The sequence below is a fragment of the Eublepharis macularius genome, chromosome 2, assembly GCF_028583425.1.
Source record: "Eublepharis macularius isolate TG4126 chromosome 2, MPM_Emac_v1.0, whole genome shotgun sequence".
NCBI lineage: Eukaryota > Metazoa > Chordata > Lepidosauria > Squamata > Eublepharidae > Eublepharis > Eublepharis macularius.
In genome coordinates, this window is record NC_072791.1 from 26,012,038 (window position 1) to 26,032,421 (window position 20,384).

General features: G+C 43.4%; 1 protein-coding gene across 2 annotated transcripts in view; it reads left to right on the forward strand.

Moving 5' to 3' along the window:
• CCDC85C (coiled-coil domain containing 85C) overlaps positions 1 to 20,384 on the forward strand; it is a 219,744-nt gene that overhangs the window by 188,995 nt on the left and 10,365 nt on the right. For both annotated transcript variants that reach the window (XM_054971511.1, XM_054971512.1), the window contains one exon: positions 13,201 to 13,296. In XM_054971511.1, coding sequence (XP_054827486.1) covers positions 13,201 to 13,296 — 96 coding nt within the window. The remainder of the gene's footprint in view (positions 1 to 13,200; positions 13,297 to 20,384) is intronic.

Below are 20,384 nucleotides of genomic sequence, written 5' to 3' on the forward strand. Positions count from 1 at the left end.
CAAAGCAGCCATTTTCTCCAGGGGAACTGATCTCTGTAGTCTGGAGGTCAGTTGGAATTCTGGGAGATCTTCAGGCCTCACCTCGAGGTTGGTAACCATATTAAGCCACAGTAGAACGATTTCTCAAGGTCGCTCAGTGACTTCCATAGTTGAGCAGGGAGTTGAGTCCATATCTAAGCCCAACACCATAGCCGCTATATTCTTACACAACATTCATACACAACTTTCCTCCACACAAACACCCTTCAAACATCTCATTTCCTGAGTGGCAACCTTAACGACAGAAACAGATCAAGACATTTTTGTGCCCAAGGCAGAAAATCTTCCTCCATTGATGGCACAAAATAATAAATTCAGTAATTGACAGTTAAATGCTCAGAGGAGCTGCCTGGGGCTGGGTGGCTCACCCTGCCTGTAGGGCTGCCTCTGTATAGTGACTAGAAGTTTATCCTCTGTTCCCATCAGGTACTCAAGGGGCTCTCCTTTGCTCTTTTCTCAAAGAGGAGAACCTTGAAGATCATACCATTTCTCCTCTTATCTGGCACATACTTCTGTCTTCCTTTTCCTCCTTTTTTCCCCTTGGAGGAAGGGGAGACAGATGGACTGGGAGGGAAAGGTCTTCTGCCAGCTGAGGCATCAAGCTTTAGCCATATGGGTCCCTTCATTAATCTTCCTCCTGCCTGATCCGCTGGATGGCCATAGAAAATTGTGTGCTCTGATTGATCCAGAGGGATGGATTTTATGACAGACATGGTGTTTTCTGTGGATTTGGAGCAACCTTATCTGGAGAGAGACCTTTTTTGCTAGGCCTTCCTTTATTCTGTTTCCAAACATTGAGTGACTGCTTCAATCTAAATATCTATAGTTGAGTAGAATTGAAATCAGTATGGTAACCTTCTCCATCTTCATTTTCATATCTTGCTTGCTTGCAAGGAGTTAAGGGGGGAAAGGATTTCTCGCCTTGCATTGTGGTTTTTGTGCATCTGGTGTCACTCACAGTACAATACCTTTCCCAGATGGTCCTCGGTTTCTTCACAAAAGACAGAGACGCTCCTGCTCATCCTTTTTCGGGGGAGGAAACTGTATTTTTTAGCATGTTCTCACCAAAATATATCTCACCAAATAGTGATGACAGCGTGTTAAAACTGAATGGTGTGATTTCTCCTCACATTTCTGAATGAATCATCCTGCAATTTAAGCTAAGGAGATGCTTGTGTGTGTGTGTGTGTGTGTGTGTGTGTGTGTGTGTGTGTGTGTGTGTGTGTGTGTGTGTGTGTGTGTGTGTGTGTGTGTGTTACCCTCTCTACTAATGTAATATGTGAGTCAGACATTAATGTGAAAGGTTGAAATAATCACTTGTAAATGCTGCTTTTTTCCTTTGTCATTGGCACTTTGAGTGGTATATTAGTCTCTGAGGACCTGGGGCATTTTACTTTTTCTTCAAAATAAGCCTTCAAAAACCCTCAAAAAGCTCACAACAATTTGTTTTCATTATAAATCATGTTCATCTGAAATACATTTAGAATCAGAACAATAGACCATTAACATCCAAACAGATTTAAAAGTTCCTTACAGCCATGGCAAAATTAAACAGTGGCTGACACTCATTCATATTCAGAGGTCCTACAGAATAAAAAGATCTAGACCAACCACAAAAACAAAACAAAAGACTAGTTTTGATAAATTCCCAGCATTCCCGTCCATTTTTCTGCTGCTACAAATCCCAGCTCCCTATCTGATAATCTTCCAAATGAAGTGTTATTTAGACTGAATCAGTTATGTAAATATTTATATAATATACATTTATTTATATAATATAAATGTATTTCTTGCACAGAATTGTGCCTTTAGAAGTTGCATTATCCCAGGCCTAAATTTCATAGTGATGGGTCTAAGGTGACTTTGGGAGGGGGGGGGGTGATATATCACAAGTCATTGTGAAGCAGCAAAAATTGCATACATGTAATTTTAATTAAACAACATAATTAAAAAATCAATATTTATCTCTGTAAATAAAGGGGACTAAGACTTGCATTTTTTTGGTTTTAAATGAAAACTGGAAGTTCAAGAAAGGGGCTTAGAATATCCCTGACAGGACTGTGACCCCATATGAGGTCATGCAACAGGTGAGTGAGCCATTGTGCTCTGTTTCTTTTTAAAATATTCTCGTGGCACTTGGCTGGTCAGGTCACCTACACTCACATTTCCTGTACCATTATCTAAACTGACTGTTTATATGGCACTGGTGAATGTAGCTAAGTGGGCCTATACTAATGTTTGTTTCCATAGCAACTAATGTAGTTCAGGAAAGGGGAAAGAGAGGAGAAAGGAAGTATAAGGGGGAAAGATCAAAACAAAGTGTCATGGAGTGTGTGGATGAATAACTTGGTTATTTTCTGATAGCTTTTATTCACCTTGCTTCTTAAAATGGTGTGGTTGGCATTATGATTCCTCAATACACAATAAAAAAAAGAGATCCTTCTTTATAAACTACTTTTATTCCTGGACAAGCAGCTTAAAAATACAGGACAGACTTTTTTTTCTTTTTTCTTTTGGTAGAGCACAGCTCTACATATTGCTCCTGATCAGGTTTCTTGTGTGATTCTGAAAATAATTTAATGGGAGATAGGCTTACCATTCCCTACTCGTGGCAGGAGATTTCTCTATGCAGGGCTTTTGGAGAGGGGAAGAGGTGGTGGAACACTCTATTATCACATGTGCCTGCGCTTTGCGTGCGTGTGCTCCCAGAAATGCGTGATTACGTCACTCCCAAAAGTGATGTCACTCCCGGAAGTGACACCGCTTCCTGGAACCGAGCATAATGCATTACGAGGAGATAAATGTTAGTAAGCTTGGAAAATTACACTATTATAAGAAAGGAGATTCTTTCGTTTCTGTATCCTCTACCAAAAGTAAAATCTTCCATTCCCTTTCCCAAATATTTCATTTCTTTGGAATCATATTTTAAAATATGCAAGAAGGAGGGGGCCTCTAAAAATCCAAAACCCATCTCTCAAATCTAAATTCTAACAGATTCCCTCTGCCAGTGTAGAAAAAAAAATCCAAAATTCTTCCTCAAAATTCTAGAGTCTGAAATTCCTAATCTAATGAATATTGAATTTTCAAAATTTCAGGGAGGGTTTTGCTTTACTGGAGCAATTTTAAATTAGATGCTCTACTTTAGCTGCATTAGATTTATACTTAGTTTAAAATGGCTTTTTTTGTTGCCTGCCAATTCTACTTTACCAATGGCTAAGTTGTCGTGACATTGTGAAATGCTCATAAATATTCCAATGTCCCAGACAAATAATATTCACAAAAACTTCCTTAATACCCATTTGACCTCTGCAGTGTCAGTGATGTTAATCAGCTGATGGTAGGGAGAACCATTTGAGTTACAGCTATTAAGACATAAGAACACCAAATGCTGATGAATATATTGATGAAAGCTTTCTGTGACTTGGACACAGCTATCCATTCCTAGCAGAAAAATGAAATAACTATAACTGGTATATTTAACTAATACAGAACCAATATGCATTCAAAAGCTGTGGGAATCATAACAATGTCAACGTCAGTCAACAAAAGAATGAAAGCAACACACACACACACAGCCACACACACACAGCCCCCCACCCCCATGAAAAAAGCAGAATGAACTCAAAGCAGCACACACCCACACACAGCTCCCCCCCATGAAAAGAAAGCAGAATGAACTCAATGCAGCACACATACACACACAGCCCCACCCACCCACTCCCGAGTGAAAATAAAACAGAATGAACTCAAAGCAGCACACACATACACAGAAACCCCTGAATGAAATGAAAGCTGAATAACTCAAAGCAGCACACACAAACACACACACACAGCCCCCCCAAAAGAAAGCAGAATGAATTCAAAGCAGCACACATACATACACAGCCCCACCCACCCACTCCCCCAGTGAAAATAAAACAGAATGAAAAAGCAGCACACACATACACAGAAACCTCTGAATGAAATGAAAGCAGAATGAACTCAAAGCAGCTTAGCCTCCTCTGGAGAGCCGGCCCCAGCAGCTCTGCTTGCACTCTCTCTCGCTTACTCACCGAGGAATGAAAAAAAGCAGAATGAACTCAAAGCAGCCTAGCCTCCTCTGCAGAGCCCATGCCAGGCCCGAGCAGTGTCTGCTTGCGCTCTCTCTCCCTCCCTCCCTCCCCCCCTCTTCCCATAGAGGAATGAAAAGAAAGCAGAATGAAGCAGAAGAAAGCAGCACACATACACACAGAGCCCCACCTACCCACTCCCCCAGTGAAAATAAAACAGAATGAACTCAAAGCAGCACACACATACACAGAAACCCCTGAATGAAAGCAGAATGAACTCAAATCTGCTTAGCCTCCTCTGCAGAGCCCGTGGGCCAAAGGAGGAAGGCATCACATGGGCAGATTCCAGAGCTGCCGGAACACCATTCTGGAGCATTCCCCCTCAAAAAAAAGCCCTGCCTCTATGCCACTGAATGCTTTCCACTGCTGCTCAGCTGGCCATTGCGGGGGAAATAGTGGGAAATGGGGGATGTTTGCAGCATCCCAATGCAGTGACATCACTCCACATGCATCTGTAAGTGATGTCAGTGTAACACTGGGGGTGCTCTGATATTTGGGCAAAACTCTATGGTTTTGCCCAAATACTAGAGCATCTTTGGCATCTCCTGGTAATGTACTGACCTCACTTCTAGGCACCCAGGGAGTGACAGTGCATTGACAGCTACTTCATGATGTTGCCGCCGAGCCCCCCATGACCCAGTTAAATCCTCCACAGCCCGTTGGTTGCCAGGGTGGTTCTAGAAACCCTGGTTAACTCCCTCATACACAAATTGCATAAAAGTAAAATAAAAATATTAAGAGATCCAGTGAGCCAAAAAAATTGAAACAGGGTAACAAACAGGTATGAACATAATAACAATTAACATTATTTTTATTTGGAGATACATTATTTTGTATAATCAGTTCCAAACCTTAGCTGTCTGGCAACAGTCCACTTTAGGATTTTTCCCTTGGTTCCTTTGATAGGTTCCACCAACTCCCCCTTCCTGCAGCAGACGCCTCTCAAGGTATTCTTCTGGGTCTCGTCTCTCCCAGGAGCAGCATTTCCTGGAGATGAGTGAGCTGCAGAGGGAAGGGAGAGGCAAGAAAGTTTCAATCTGCCACTGAATATTTTAGTCTGGATCCAACCCATAGAATGTCTGTAGTGTTAAATTAGACTATTTTTCTGGAACAGTAGTTTCCAAATAGCTTTCCTAAAAAGTCTGGGATTCATTGGAAGATAACTAACAATTCTTCAGTGAGAAAATCACTAATGATGCAAGACAGCTTGTTCACCGTTATGACCTTTTCTCTGCAATGTACAGCTGTTGAAAGTGTTGGGCACATTTCCCTGTACATGAAACATCAGTCAGGCCTAGGTGGCTTTCTGCATAAACTGAATGTTCATTCTAGAATGCGTCCCAGATTCCTCTGCAGTGTGTCAAAAAGGTTAATTTTCCAATCCACATCTCATAAAGTTTGCTAGACATTTCCAGGAGAAATACATTTAACCATACTACCCTTGATTCTATCACAGAAATGCCATTAACCTCCTGGGCAACTCTCACATCTTTGCAATTCCAGAGTGAGCCTGCCTTTGTAGATACTGCAATTATTTCAGCATTGTGCTTTTCACATATTAACGTCACCCTTTGCAACTTTGCTTGCTTTCTACATGCATTAAAAAAAACACATTAAAATGATCCACATGAGGTCCATTGAAATGACTGGATGTTGCAGAGCTGCTCTTGAGGGTTTGTACCTGTTGACTCCTGGAATCTCTTGAGACAGTGCTTGCATCTTAAGGAAAATCATTAACAGATGCTTTTGTTCTTAGGTGGGAACAAATTAAGATATTTAGAGCAGTATTAATAGAACTGATGATGGTTTGCAAATAGTCAGCAAGTCTGAAGCTGGAAGGTAAATGAATATTGGGATAATGAGCTGGGGGCGGGGGGTGGAATGGAAATAGCATTCAGTACTGAAGGCTGCTACTTCTCCAGTCCCTTGAAAGATTAAGAAAGTATTTTTTACTGGGGCTTTGCTCTTCTTAATATAGTCTAAATCTGTTTTAAAAAGAGCTCAGTTTCTGTGATTCTTATTAATCTTGTTAATATTTGAAACAAATATTGACATGTGGTTGCAATACAGACAGGAACATGATTGAACGGCTCTGAGCTGGGTGTACGTGTGCATTTTTCCCGATCGGATTCGGTACGGACGTGATGCCAGAAGTCTCCTAACTGGTGCTAGCCATGGTTAATGTGTCAGCTACAAAATTGTACCTGTGGCTCATTATCTTCTTCTCAGGGCTGATCGGACCCTAGGGCAGGGCTCCGAACCATGGGCATCGTATTCAGTAGTGAACACATAGATAGTTCCAGGCAAGGATTCTTTACACAAAATAAAGCGTTAATGAAATACCTTCTGCATCTCCACGCTCAACCCAAGGCTGGCCACATTGCTAGATGGCACACACAGGCTGCTCAAACAGGAGAGCTTCATTGATGATAGAAAGCAGAATTCTGCCTTGGCCTATCTTTGGCCCTCTCCTTTGTAGAGCTGATCATGTCGTGGTGTTGTAGGCCCTCTCTGTTTTCCCCACTCAGCCTCCAGATGTGGGTGTGTCCCATTCGTGCTTAGTGCCAGATGTTTTTGCGGACATCTTTATCAACCTTGTCTGGTTCATTGGCTCCAACCATCTGCTGTATCAGGGATCCTTCCCCTTATCTGACTGTGTTGGCGAGGAGTGGGAGGGCTTGGTTATGTGGAATGGTTTCTAGCATGTCATGTGCATCGTACCAATTTGAAATAGGGACAAGTTGTTCTAGGGCCAGAATGTTGCATCCTTGTTCTTCAGCCTGTGAGTTTGCTTCTCACACATTCTTGCAAACATTCTCTATTTCTATACATAGTGTAGGAAATTATCAGTTACTAAAGTTGCTGAATACACAAGATATTTCAGGGACAGTTGCAGTTTACAAGTTAGCAGTTTTTCTTTACCCTGAAGACTTAGAAGCAGATATGTAAGCATAGAGTGAAGCATAATCTATTAGCTACCATAGTTAGACCACCAATCTGTATTCCATATGTCACAAATGTTCATAGTAGGCTTACTAGTCCCCCGGTTGGGATGGAGGATACCCCACACCCAGGTCTCATTGTATCAGTGGGAGAATTTTTTTTTTAAAAAAAACTGTCACATGTGTGCCATTATGTTGTATGTATGTGTTATGTGCTGTCAAGTCGCCTCCAGCCTATGGCGATCCTATGAATGAGAGACCTCCAAAATGTCCTATCATTAACAGACTTGCTCAGATCCTGCAAACTGGAGGGCGTGGCTTCTTTTATTGAGCCAAGTCATCTGATTTTGGGTCTTCCTCTTTTCCTACTGCCTGCCATTATGTTACTTCCTGTGAAAACCTGGAACTGACAGTGGTAGCTTTAGGAATGGCCAGAAACTCTGTGGTTTTACCATACAATTTACAGCAATTCCTAGAGCTATCCTGTGTCACTTCCAGGTTTTCACCAGATGTGATGTAATGGCACACGTGATGTCATAGCCCCCATGTCTCTGCCCCCAAGTCTCCTGCTGGTTGCCAGGTACCCTAGTTCATAGGATTAATGTTAAACAGGGTTTGCCAATGGTTGCTAACTCTGGTTTCAGTGCATAGTCTTAAAGAGAACCATAGTTAGCGTTACCTGCAGTTGACACTGGTGAAGGCAAAATGCCACTCTCTAACAACTAATATTAACTAGATGAGTTAATATTAGCTATTTGATGAGTTTTTGATGAGTGCTAGCTTTGAAACCTGGCAGTGTGCAAAAAATCCATTGCAGTTGTTTCTTGTGAATCTCATTTAATGACGATGATGACGACGACGATGATGAATAGTTCATATTGTTTTCCAAATGTAAACTTGAAGATATTTTTCAGGTGCAACATTTTACAAGGAAAATTCTCAGAAAGGTCTGTGGGACACTTGTGAAGTAGACATTTAGAAGCTTCTTCCAGTTCCCCAGGCTGTAGTGTCACATATTTTAGGACTGAATAGAATGTAAAACAAATGTTATTTGTTGCTTTGAATTTATGCTCTAATGCACAGATGACATTGTTCAGCATTTTGAGAACATTCGTTCACCAGATATTGTAGGACATGATTCCTCAGGCTCAGATTTCTCATCATTACATTGTTTCCATTACCTCTCTCTCTCTCTCTCTCTCTCTCTCTCTCTCTCTTTGTACCAGAACTTTGCACCAGAAGCTAGCTATCAAAAGGCATAAAAAAGTACATTTTCAGTGGTTTTACTTGTGATTGTGCTTCCTGTGTCAAGGTTAACTCTAGAGCATATTCCAGTGCTTCTAGGATACCTGGAAGATGCTTTGTCAGCAGACGGATGACTTCTACATGTGCACTCCAGTGTATGTCTGACTGAGAGTGGAGTGAGCACTGAATTCTGTTATAATCTTCAATGTCACAAGTTTATCACTGGAAAACCGAAACAGTTGCTGAACACAACACAGAAATGTTAATGCTTCAGTACAAGCTGCAGCACCACGAACTCTACAAGACTGAGTGAATGAAAACCACAAGGAAAATACACAGCAGGTTCATTTTGGGACGTAATTCAGAGTTTATTGCGCCGAATTCTGTAGCTTGGAATTCAGAAAGAAGGGGAGCATGGTAAAAACTAGCTTTGCTGTTTGGACCAATAAAGGCAGTTTGCGCATAATTCCTGAGGATTCGCAAAGTGCAAACCCAACATTCACACAGCAAAGTGGAAAATTCTTGCACAAGATACTTGGTTGCAGGGCTTTTTTCCAGCAGGAACGCAGGAGAACGGAGTTCCGGAACCTCTTGAAAATGGTCACATGGCTGGTGGCCCCGCCCCCTGATCTCCAGACAGGGGGGAGTTTAGATTGCCCTCTGCGCCGCTCGGCGGTGCGGAGGGCAATCTAAACTCTCCTCTGTCTGGAGATCAGGGGGCGGGGCCACCAGCCATGTGACCATTTTCTCTGAGGGCAGCGCACCAAGTTCCAGCACCTCTTTTCCCAGAAAAAAAGCCCTGCTTGGTTGTAGTGTCATTGCACCACGGAGTTGCACCTGCTGTGTACATGATGAAAAATAAGAAGCACTGCTATTTTTTGTTAGTCAAGACTCTGCAATTCAGTAGAGCCAGGCCAGAGTGTGTATCACTGCTATGGAACAGACCTTCAAATATTTATCTTACAGCATTTCTGTTCTGGTCAAAATGACCATCTGAACGCATAATACTTTTCATTAGGACCAGTCAAATGACATATAATAATGTGCAAGCTTTCCAATTTGCTAGAAGCATTCATCAGGCTGGATGTCATGGAATTTTTTTAACGTTTAAAAAGAGAAAATAACATCCTTTCAGGACATGTCAACGAGTCCTAGCCACACTGCTCAGAATAATGCTAGTTTCACATTTGGTCCAGCTCTTCTGGACAAAAGGAAATAAAACAAACTTCACCGGCATTAATAAATTCTTTCTGAAAGCTCACTGTGAACTCCAGGTCTCAAATTAAGCATAACTCCTCCGGGGTGACCAGTGTTAGCTGGGAGCACATGACACTCCTGAGGGGTGGTAGAAGGTGATGTGAGATATAACCTGGTGCTTCATTATCATTGTATCGTAGTTGGTGAACTGAATGAGAAAGTGGAGTGACAGGCATGAGTGATAAATTTCAAGCAGCGGCCTCTGCCATTCTTGACACAATTCAGAGATTCTACAACAAGGAATTTGCTTTGTATTAGGAGGGGAAAGCTCATAATGAGTACCCTTCTGCCCTGTACGGCTAGAACGTTACTTGAAAAGATGTTGCATACCCCTCTGTCATCCCCAGTATACCCTTACGGCGCAAAAAGATAATCCTCCTTTGTTTTCCTCAAAGGATATGAAGGCAAAATATTGCATTTTTTTTCAATGGAGCCATTGTGAGTTTTTCTACATAGTTCAGTACAAATCATAAAGAGAGGAAAGGGCATCGTTTTGAACAGGAACCTTGTATCTCATCTTGTTTCAGAGAGACATTAAGAAGGATAGTCCATATCAAAGGTGCACATCAGACTCTTTTGGGTACTCGAGTTTCTTGCTATGAAAGCAACGAGTTTGTTTTTTCCAATAGAACGCCAAATGCAGGAGATCAGATAGCACATTTTGGAAGCGAGCCTTCCCTGGCCGCAGTTTTGTATATGTGCTTACTTTTGTGGTTTCCTTCACAACCTTCCCTGAAGGGTACTTGATGCTCTTTGAAGAATGTTGCCATGGGACCAATGAAGTGCGTGTCAATTATTCTCCTCCTTCCCCACCCCTTTATGTCAAACACTATATACCTTCCCAATAAAGTTAACTGTGCCATGAGCAGTTTCAAAGGTTAAATCGGTTTCCAGGGTTGAAAATTCTTTTGGTGTTTCTAAACAAAAGTTGCATTCCACTGAGCAACAAACCGTACACTGCATGCAGTAGGTAACAATAGTTTATCATTTTTTTAAATAGGAAAACCTACTTCAGGAGGAAACAATTGGAATCAGAGACATGGCAGGGAATCTTTTGGAAGGAGGCACCGCTTAGGCGAAGCAATATGGGGCTGGGAAACGGCAGGTGAAGAAAGGATTAAATGCTTCTCTGATGCCAATTGCCCCCTCCTAGTGGCTTTTTCCGTTTGAATAGGGTCATTGGACTACCTTAACACATATTTGTTTGTTCTTGCCACGTTCATTTATATATTTATTTCATACGTTTTTATCCCACCTTTCCTACAAGATGTTTAGGGCAACATATGTGGTTCTTTCCCTTCCATTTTATCCTCACAACAATCCTACATGGTAGGTTAGGCTGAAAAGTGACTGGCCTGTGCATAGTAGAAATACAGGGCCGTGTCCGACTAGTTTTTCCACTGCAGAAAAAGGGAGGAGTGCCATTTCGCCACCAAAAAGGCTATGCATGGAAAAGCCATGTGGGACAGGGAGCTGTAATTAATCCAGGTCAGGAATGGGGTGAGCTTGATTTTAAAAGTTGGTGAGATCCAACACATAATACCCCAAAATAGTTCCACTCTGTTCCTTGATAGTCAGGTCTCATTTGGAGTACTGTGTCCATGTTAAGAAGGGTGTTAAGAATAGGAATGGGTTCAGAGAAGCCATCTGGGAAAATGAAATAGAGGTTGAATGAACTTGGTTGTGTTTATTCAGAATACCGAAATAGCTGCTACCTTGAGATGAGGGCCAAGAGTTATTTTCTGCTTCTCCAGAGGACAAGACTGGATCTAATGGGCTTAAGTTACACAAGACTAGATTTCATTTGAACATTAGCTTAAACTTCTTAATGGTCAGAGTACAGCAGTGGAACTAAGTACTTGGGCTGTCCTTTGCTGGAGACTTTCAGTCATAGGCTGGAGGGTCATTTGTTATCTGTCAAGGGTGGTCAGGAAAGCTCCTACCTTGTTGATTGCAGTAGAACTGCAAAAGTACCAGAAAATAGCTACCAAAAGAGAAAGGGGGACTATAAATAAAGTAAATAAATAAAAATACAAGGAATGGCTAAGGAGTTTGTTTATGACTTACGATGCCTTAGGAATGTGTTGTGCTTTTAAATAGTCTTAATATATCTGTATTTCTATGATTGTTGGTGGTGGAGAGTGCGCTCCATAAGTCAGTTATCGCTGACTTATGGCAACCCCTGGCAGGGATTTCACGGCAAGAGATGAACAAAGGTGGTTTGCCATTGCCTGCCTCTACAACCCTGTATGGTTACACACACACACACACACATGTACATACGTACACACGTACTGGCTCTTCATTTGCCCTGTTTTGAATGTGTTTTGTGGAATCTGCCCTGCACTGTGTGTGGGGGGGGATAGGTGGGGTTTGCATGTGCGAGCATGAATGTGTGAGGGCATGCATGCACACAATCTCCAGCATTTTGTAGACAAAAATACTGATGCTTCTATACTTGTAGGGCTTGTTCTCTCACCAAGGATTCCTTCCCTTCTCATTATTTATTGCTAAAGACTTTTCTGTCTGCTGGATGTATATTCATTTACTCTGTAATAGCCTGCCCTACGCTGCAGTGGGAAATGGGGTATATTAGCAAATGGGACCTAACAAACCATTATTTTATGTGTTTGTTTTCAGATTAAGAACATTTAACCGAACATTTAGTCTTTCTGACTGGTTGTACTTTTTATAGAATAGCTGCAGCCAGATGTTCAGGAACATTTAATGTCTGAATAGGTAGCCGTAAGAGGACTCAGTGGTGCGCAGAACACAGTTTGTTTCCCAACAGTCCTATCTGTTACTACTATGCTTTTTGCCCCCCAGAAAAATCAAGCCTGGAGCTGCAGGACCTGTAGGAGAAGTGTGGGGGTCGGGGGCTGAAGTGAAGAAGGGCTGGGGAGCGGGGAATCACTCCTCCATCCTCTTATACATGCTTCACTCCAGGGTCAGTAGCTTCCCCTTGACCCTCTTCAGCCCTCTGATCTGCATTGTTATTCCTCTGCATGGACCCTGCGCAACTCTAGGAATTATCTTTCTAGGAGTCAGAAGGGATGCCAGAATATCCATGCATGGATGGTTGGATACAGTATGATGTATAGTAGGTGTGAGTCTCCTCGATCCTGATGTGACCTTTGAGCTCAAATCCTATTATCATCTATGATAACTCCCTCGGTGACTTTGGACCTATTGTTTCTTTTCAGACTCTCCTGCCTCACAGGGTTGTTGTGAGGATAAAATGGGAGAACCATGAATGTGGTTGTGACATCCTGAAAGGAAGGATGGAATAAAAATGTGATAGATAGCTGTGAGGGAGATGGAAGGGACACAGTGGCTGTGATATTTTGTGTCATTGTGCATGCTTTTACCCAATGAGCAGTAGAGTCGAGATGCATCTACTTCTCACTCCTGAGATTCCGGGGAATCTGTGGAACAAGACATTGAAATCTGAAGAACATTCAAATTTGTATGCTAGTAATCATCCCAAATCTCTCTTTCAAAGGCAAAATAATGGAGTTCTCAAGAGGTGTCAAAATTGGACTGTCCTATCTATCGATCGATCGATCGATCAATCTCAATTGTTTGCTTTTTCTGTTGTTGTTTTCCAGGGCCCAGCTCGCATCACTGCTGATCTCACGTCTTCTCCTGCAGTGGGATATGTTCCCCTGAGTCAGAAACCTGAAGCAGTGGTTCATGCTATGAAGGTAGGTGCGTGGTAGCCAACTGTCATTTGTGTTCTGGCTCAACAGCAGAACGGTCTTGTTGAAGGTCACGCTAGGACCCTGCGCTGAAACCGTGCCCAAGAAGCATTCCTTTTATGACCAGTCATGGGCCTCAGCCCCACTTCTCTGGATAGAAGAACTGAGGTAGAGACATTGAGATCAACTACTGCCTAGCCAGTGTCTGAACCTGCACATTACATATAATTCTTTGACTTTCCCCTATTTTTAAAGTAGTGTTGAAATTTTAATGGGGGAGATCCACATGATAGAGAAGAGGGGCCATTTAGTTATTTCCCCTGGTTCTCGCTGAAAATCAGCACCCCTGCTCTTACCTCCTTTGCAGAAACATTACAGATACAGATACTTAGAGAGCCAGTTTGATGTAGTGATTAAGAGTGGCAGGACTCTAATCTGGAGAGCCGGGTTTGATTCTCCGCTCCTCCGCTTGAAGCCAGCTGGGTGACCTTGGGTCAGTCACAGCTTCTTGGAGCTCTCTCAGCCCCACCTACCTCACAGGGTGATAGTTGTGGAGATAATAATAACACACTTTGTAAACCACTCTGAGTAGGCATTAGGTTGTCCTGTAGGGCGGTATATAAATCGAATGTTATTATACAGATACTTCAATGTAAATGGTCCACATATTCATGAGTGATCCCATGTTCTTTTCTCGGGACACTCAAAATCAATTGGGGAGAGAATTCTTTTTGCTGGAAAAATGACACAAGGAGAAATAATTAAATAGCCCCTCCCCTCTTCCCCGTTCTCCTCCTCTAAATCAGAGTCCCTACAGTTGCGTTATATTTCAGTAATTATAGAGGGGTTTCCACAGATCCATGCCAAAGCGATGGTGTTTTCCTCCAATATGAAGCTCCCTTCCTCCCCCAGCGCAAGGTTCTTGTGTCCAGAAATGTTCCTTGCGCTGGGGAGAAGCAGTCCTGTTCCCAGAATGGATCCATAGGGTTCATCTCAATGAATTTGCAACTTGAGGGCGAGAAATGGACATTCGAGAATGACAGAATGAATGTATCCTCTAGCTGTGGAGAAATGCAAGTGAGCTATGGATACTGTCACCAACCAGACAAAAGTTTTATTGGCCTAGTAAGAATGTCCTCCATTTGGCCTGCTGCTAAAGAATGTAAAGACCAAACCAACTTACATATTCCGTGTCTATGCTGTTATTTCCACATTTCCAATAAGATTTGTTTTCGAATGGAAAAAGAACCAAAAAAGGGTACTGTGGGGAGAAAACTCAGCGCCTATTCCAAGGCAGACCATTCTTACAGTAATTTTTTTAAAAGTGCTATTAATCAAAGGAGAAGATGCCCTGAGCAAGCATAGAGGAGCTGTTCTTAGGTCCGTTTCCTTTTTAAAAAGAAACCAGCTTGCTTTGAAATCGAGTTTTGGTTAGTGAAGCCCACCCAGAGACGAACATGAAAAACAGGTGATGCTGCTAGCCTTTCTCCTTCCGTCTTTGTCATATTCCAGAGCACCCCAGCCCCAGGGGGAGAAGAGGTGGAACATGGGCCCTGCCCTAAGCAGGCCAGCAGTGCAGGAATGAGGTAGATGTAGGCACCTGAGGGGGAGGATTAAGGGCATGGCAGGCTCAGGTAGGAAGAAGGGCAGCCAGGGCAAGTTCCTGAGGGAGAAAAGACCTACTTGAGGAGAAGGGTCTCCTAGGAGAAAATATCTACTCAGGATTAGGCACAGAGCTAGCCCCGGTGCCAGGGTTTCTGGCGCCGGAGGTCATCACGCAGTGCCGCCAGTGGGTGGCTGGGGTGGAGCGAGGAGGCCGCACGCACGCCGCACGCTGCCCCGGCCGCCTGTCGTCCCTGGCCCATGGCTGCTGCACCTGCCCGGGGGTGGGCGGCGCGGGGCTGGCCAGTGGCAGCACGGGGCTGGCTGGCGGTGGCGTGGGTTGCGCGCCTCTGCCCGGCATCCCCTCTGGTACCCCCTCCGGCCCCATGGTGCCCGTGGCCCCTGCCTCACCACCTCAACAGTGGTGCTGGCCCTGCACAGAGCAGCAGGCCCCTTTTATCTAGGCAAAGCAGAATAAAAGGGGCCTAGCTGAAGGAAGTAGGAAGAGGAAGTGGCTGGGATCACCTAGGAACAGGGGGAAAGTGTAGCCAGCTGAGCCAGAGCTTTCTAGGAACACAGTACTCCTCTGGCCTGGGCAGGTGGCGTTCCTGGCCAAGAGCTACAGCTACCACCTGCCTAGACCTGGGTTGCCTAGCTACTGCAGGTGTTAACCCTGCCAGAAGACAACGTGGCCAGAGCTAGGAGTTACCAAGACTAGATGAAGGACCTCAGGGAATCAGGCCTAAGAACCTGGGGGGAAAGCAGGCTGAGGAGATAAGGGATAAACTAGCCCAGCTGTAGGGTGGCTGTTGACATTGGCAATTAATGATCGGGACTGAGCTACACAGTAAAAAGGACAACCTTGGCATCTCTTGAAAGTTGACAATGTGGATACATCATGGTACATCCCTGCATGTGGCCTTTTGGCCTGGGGGATCACCCTTTTACTGTTACGAGCAAGTTGATACAGAACCAATGATATGAACCTATGAGAACAAATGTAAGCAGATCCCATTGATTCATTAGTAAACTTTGTTGTGTTTGCTTTATATCATAACAAATCCTATGACTGAAAGGAGCAAGAGTCCAGTAGCACTTATAAAATTAACAGAATTTGTGGTAGGGTATGAGCTTTCATGAGTCACAGCTCACTTCAGATATTTTGTTAGGCTTCTCGGTGCTACGGGACTCTTGCTCTTTTCTACTGCTACAGACAGATTAACAAGGCTACCCATCTTGATCTAAATCCTATGGCTAAAAATGACAGAGACAATAGCATTAAACAGAAGAGTCAACAGAACAGCCCACAACACTAGCTTTGAGCAATTGTCCTCTGAGGAGCTACCACAAACAAGGCAACTTTGTGTGTAATGAACCTTTCCAGTAAGCAAAAGCTTACTGGATAAAGCTTTTTTATCCTCTTCTTGATAAATAGACTGGAAAGGACAGCAAACGTGTGAAGTATGGGTATGTTTTATGCATAGACATGCATCTTTTAAAAAGCCACGTACACAGGCAGGGAACACTGAATAGTCCAGCATCATGTACATTTGCAAATAAGCCAACCACATTTTGTGTGCTTGTTGCTGGAAACACGAGTGCAAACAATTCTGGATAACAGGGCAGACAAAACCTCTCCCCTGATTCTCTTCTTAAGAATGTAATAGAAAAGAAAGTGAGCTAAATCCCCCTCTGTGTTGTTTCTGTCTCTACACAGCTGAAGTGTCATACTGACATTTTTGTATTAGGCCTCCAGGACCAGTGCTTTCATTATCAAAATCTCAGCACTGCGAGAAAACTCTCCCTAACAGCTCAAGCTCTGAGGCCCTTAAATACTCTTCCAGGCCATGATTATGTGCATAGGTATCAAAAAAGGGGAAAAGCTAACTAACTTTTTTGGCTTACCAAATCAGCTTCTGTTTCTAGATACAAGGGCTTCTGTTTTTAATATAAAGAATGCTAATGTTTTGTGTGGTTAAAGTGCTTTGATGAAGAAAGGTGTATTTGCTGAAAGGGCAGAGAGCCCATGTCAGGAAGAAAGTTGGCAATCTTTTCTGGCTATCTGTGTCTCTCCCAGGGTTGTCCCCTTTTTTTCTGGCCTTGTTCCTCCGTCTTCAGTAGCAGCCTGACCCACAGGAATTAAGCAGATGCTTATCTGCTTTCTTTGGATGCCAGGAAAAGCCTTGTCACCTTAATTTTTTGCACAGTTTGTTGTTTAAAGGCAGCAGGTCCAGGTTTTAAAAAAAGAGAGGAGCAATGCAAGGAGAGAAATGTCCAGCTAGGAATGCCTCCTTTTTTCCTGATACACATTCTGCTGCAGACAGATATTTAACAGGTGCAGCTCCTGCATCATTGCATCCTGATGTGATGTAAAACTAGTGGATTTCATATTAAGAACAGTGCTAGGGGTGCCAGACCCCCCGGTGGAGGCAGGGGATCTTGGCCAGCGGGGGGCGTGCACCATCTATGCGCGCTTCCCTGCGGAGCTGCATGCTCCCACAGATTGGGCCTGTTTTGGGACGCTGCAGCATGCAGGAACATTCCTGCGCTCTGCAGCGCCTCAAAACGTGCCCGTTTTGGCCCGGAATGGGCCTGTCTTGAGCCACTGTGGAACGTGGGAGCGCTCCTGCACACCGCAGCATCCCAAAACAAGCCCGATCCATGCCAAAACAGCCGCGGATTGGGCCCGTTTTGGTGCGGATTGGGCCCATTTTGGGATGCTGTGGCGTGCAGGAGCGCTCCCACACTCCACAGTGGCTCAAGACATGCCCAGTCCGGGCCAAAATGGGCTCATTTTGAGGCGCTGCGGAGCACAGGAACGCTCCTGCCCTCTGCAGTGCCTCAAAATGGGCCCGATCCGCAGGCATGTTTTGGGCCACTGTGGAGTACAGGAGCGTTCCTGCGCTCCACAGCAGCCCCCAACAGTGCCCTGCTGCCACTACCTCCCCCTACCCCCTACTTGCTAAATTGTCATTAAATCCTGATACCATATTTAAGCTTTATGTTAGGGAAAGAGATGTTGAGTTAGTTTACTAGAAAATTTTGTACTGGTGATGGTGAGGGATTACACATGACTTAATTAAGATACGCCAGTCTGACCTGTGAATTTACTTTGTAGATGCAGCCACTATTTACCTCCCAGCATGACCTTTCTGGGGCTGTGCACAGGGATTGGATTGTCCAGGCTGTTCAGTACCGCAGGCGTACCGAGGCCAAATGAGTTAGTTCCACATTCTGAGCCCAGCTGGATCAATAATTAATTCTTTCCTTTTCATCAGAGGCCTAGTTTGTGTTGCTAGCAAATGTCTTTCATATCATCTTCAATGCATCCGTCTCCTTTTATCAAAGGCAGGCAAATGGAATGAGTTATTTTAAGCAAAGCCATACAGAGTGGTCCCAAATATATCCACAAAGTTAGTGAATAGAGCCGTTTTCAAAGTAGGTTAAGGGCCCTATGAGAGTGACCTGTTTTTTGTAACCGAGACATTTAGCGCAAAGCAGGAAGAAGAAACATCAGTCCAGTTCAGTATCCTGTTTCTAAGTGGTCAATCTGCAATACTTCAGTGAAAAGTGAAATGGAACCCTGAAAAGTATCTAGTACACTTGAGGACTGTGTGTGCCTGCGCCAAAAGAATCAAAATTCATTGCATAATTAACCCAAAGTTGCACCAAGTGCACTTGAGTTCTGTAATCTGAATTACAATGTATTGTGCTTTTGCTAGAGGTGGGCACAGAGAGTCCTTGCCACTTAATATACCGCTCTGCTCCTACTTGGCTTCTGAGATTTTGCCAGACATTGCCCTTTCTATATTACCGTGGATGCCTTCAGGGCTAGAAATGTGCATCCCAAAAAAGTAAAAGAAAGCTGATGGACTTGTGTCAGGTTTCCCTGTTTCTGCAAAAGGGGATGGCATGGTTTTCAATTTCAGATGAGTAGCAATGGTAGTCTGTATCAGCAGACTGCCCGATGGCATCTCCCTCTTTCCCTTTAACGGACCTCGGCTACTCTCTACATTCTCATAGATCCAGAGGAGTCAGCCGTGTTAGTCTGTAGTAGCAAAATAGCAAACAGTCCAGTAGCACCTTTAAGACTAACCAACTTTATTGTAGCATAAGCTTTCGAGAACCACAGCTCTCTGCATCTGACAAAGAGAGCTCTGGCTCTCAAAAGTTTATGCTACAATAAAGTTAGTTAGTCTTAAAGGTGCTACTGGACTCTTTGCTGTTTCTCTACATTCTGAGCTTTGCAGCCCTGATACATATATATATATAAAGTAAGGGTCTCATGTATATATGAGACCCTTACTTTTTCTGTGAGTGGCCAGATTTTTCTATTTCTTTTTGTGATTAGCACAGAAGAAAAGCCGCTTTACTCTTTAGATATAATTTTTTTTACCATGTTGTATAGCATTCTTTTTCGAACAGTGGCTGCTCACTGCTAAGCACACAACCAGGGCATGATAATCCAAACAGTTCACTGTCATTTGTCCCCACCATCTGGAAATTGGAGGTAATGGTAGGACTGGTCCAATTAAAAGTGCCAGATTGTTCTTATCTGAACATGCAATTATCCTGTCCATACAGACATTTTAAATGTTTAAATGCGAATAGAAGTGTATATTAAAATATCTCTTGAGAAAGCACTCTGTGCTACAGAACATGTTGTATTACTGAATTTCTGAAGATGTACATAATAGGAACAAGTTCCTCTAATGGTTTACAGTGGCCCAATTTGGGTAATAATAATGTTTAGCATATTAAGGTTGCAGTCCTGTAGTCACTTTTCTGGGAGTAAGCCCCATTGAATAAAATGGGACAGTTCTGAGTAGACCTGCTTAGACTTGCTCCCTATGAGTGTTTCAACTGCTCCACACAGAATTGATTGGATCCAGGACAAGGGGAAATGCAAGAAAAAGACTTCAGTAGCCACCTAACCTAAGTCACACTTATTGTATCCCAAACTGTGCTTCTTGTGAAACCAATTTCGGGGTACTATAATAAATAAGAAGGAAAGTGCTAGATATTGCACAAGAACTTGCGAAGGCAGAACCACGCTCAGTCTGTTTGTTTCCGCTCACACATTGCTGGCTCCAAGCCCTTCTCTGGCTGTAATCTTTACGACAACCTTGTAAAGTTGTGGATCCAGAAGAGTTAGCCGTGTTAGTCTGTAGTAGCAAAATAGTAAAGAGTCCAGTAGCACCTTTAAGACTAACCAACTTTACTGTAGCATAAGCTTTCGAGAACCACAGCTCTCTTCGTCAGATGCATATGACGAAAAGAACTACGGTTCTCAAAAGCTAATGCTACAATAAAGGTGGGTAGTCTTAAAGGTGCTACTGGACTCTTTACTATCATATAAGGCTGGAATGTCAGTATTGTTGTACTTTAATTGCAAATTAGAGGTTTGAGAAAGATTAGCTTGCATAAGGTCCCTTGGTGAATTTATGGCAGAGGCAAGATTTGAACCAAGGACTTTTGGATACATAGCCTCT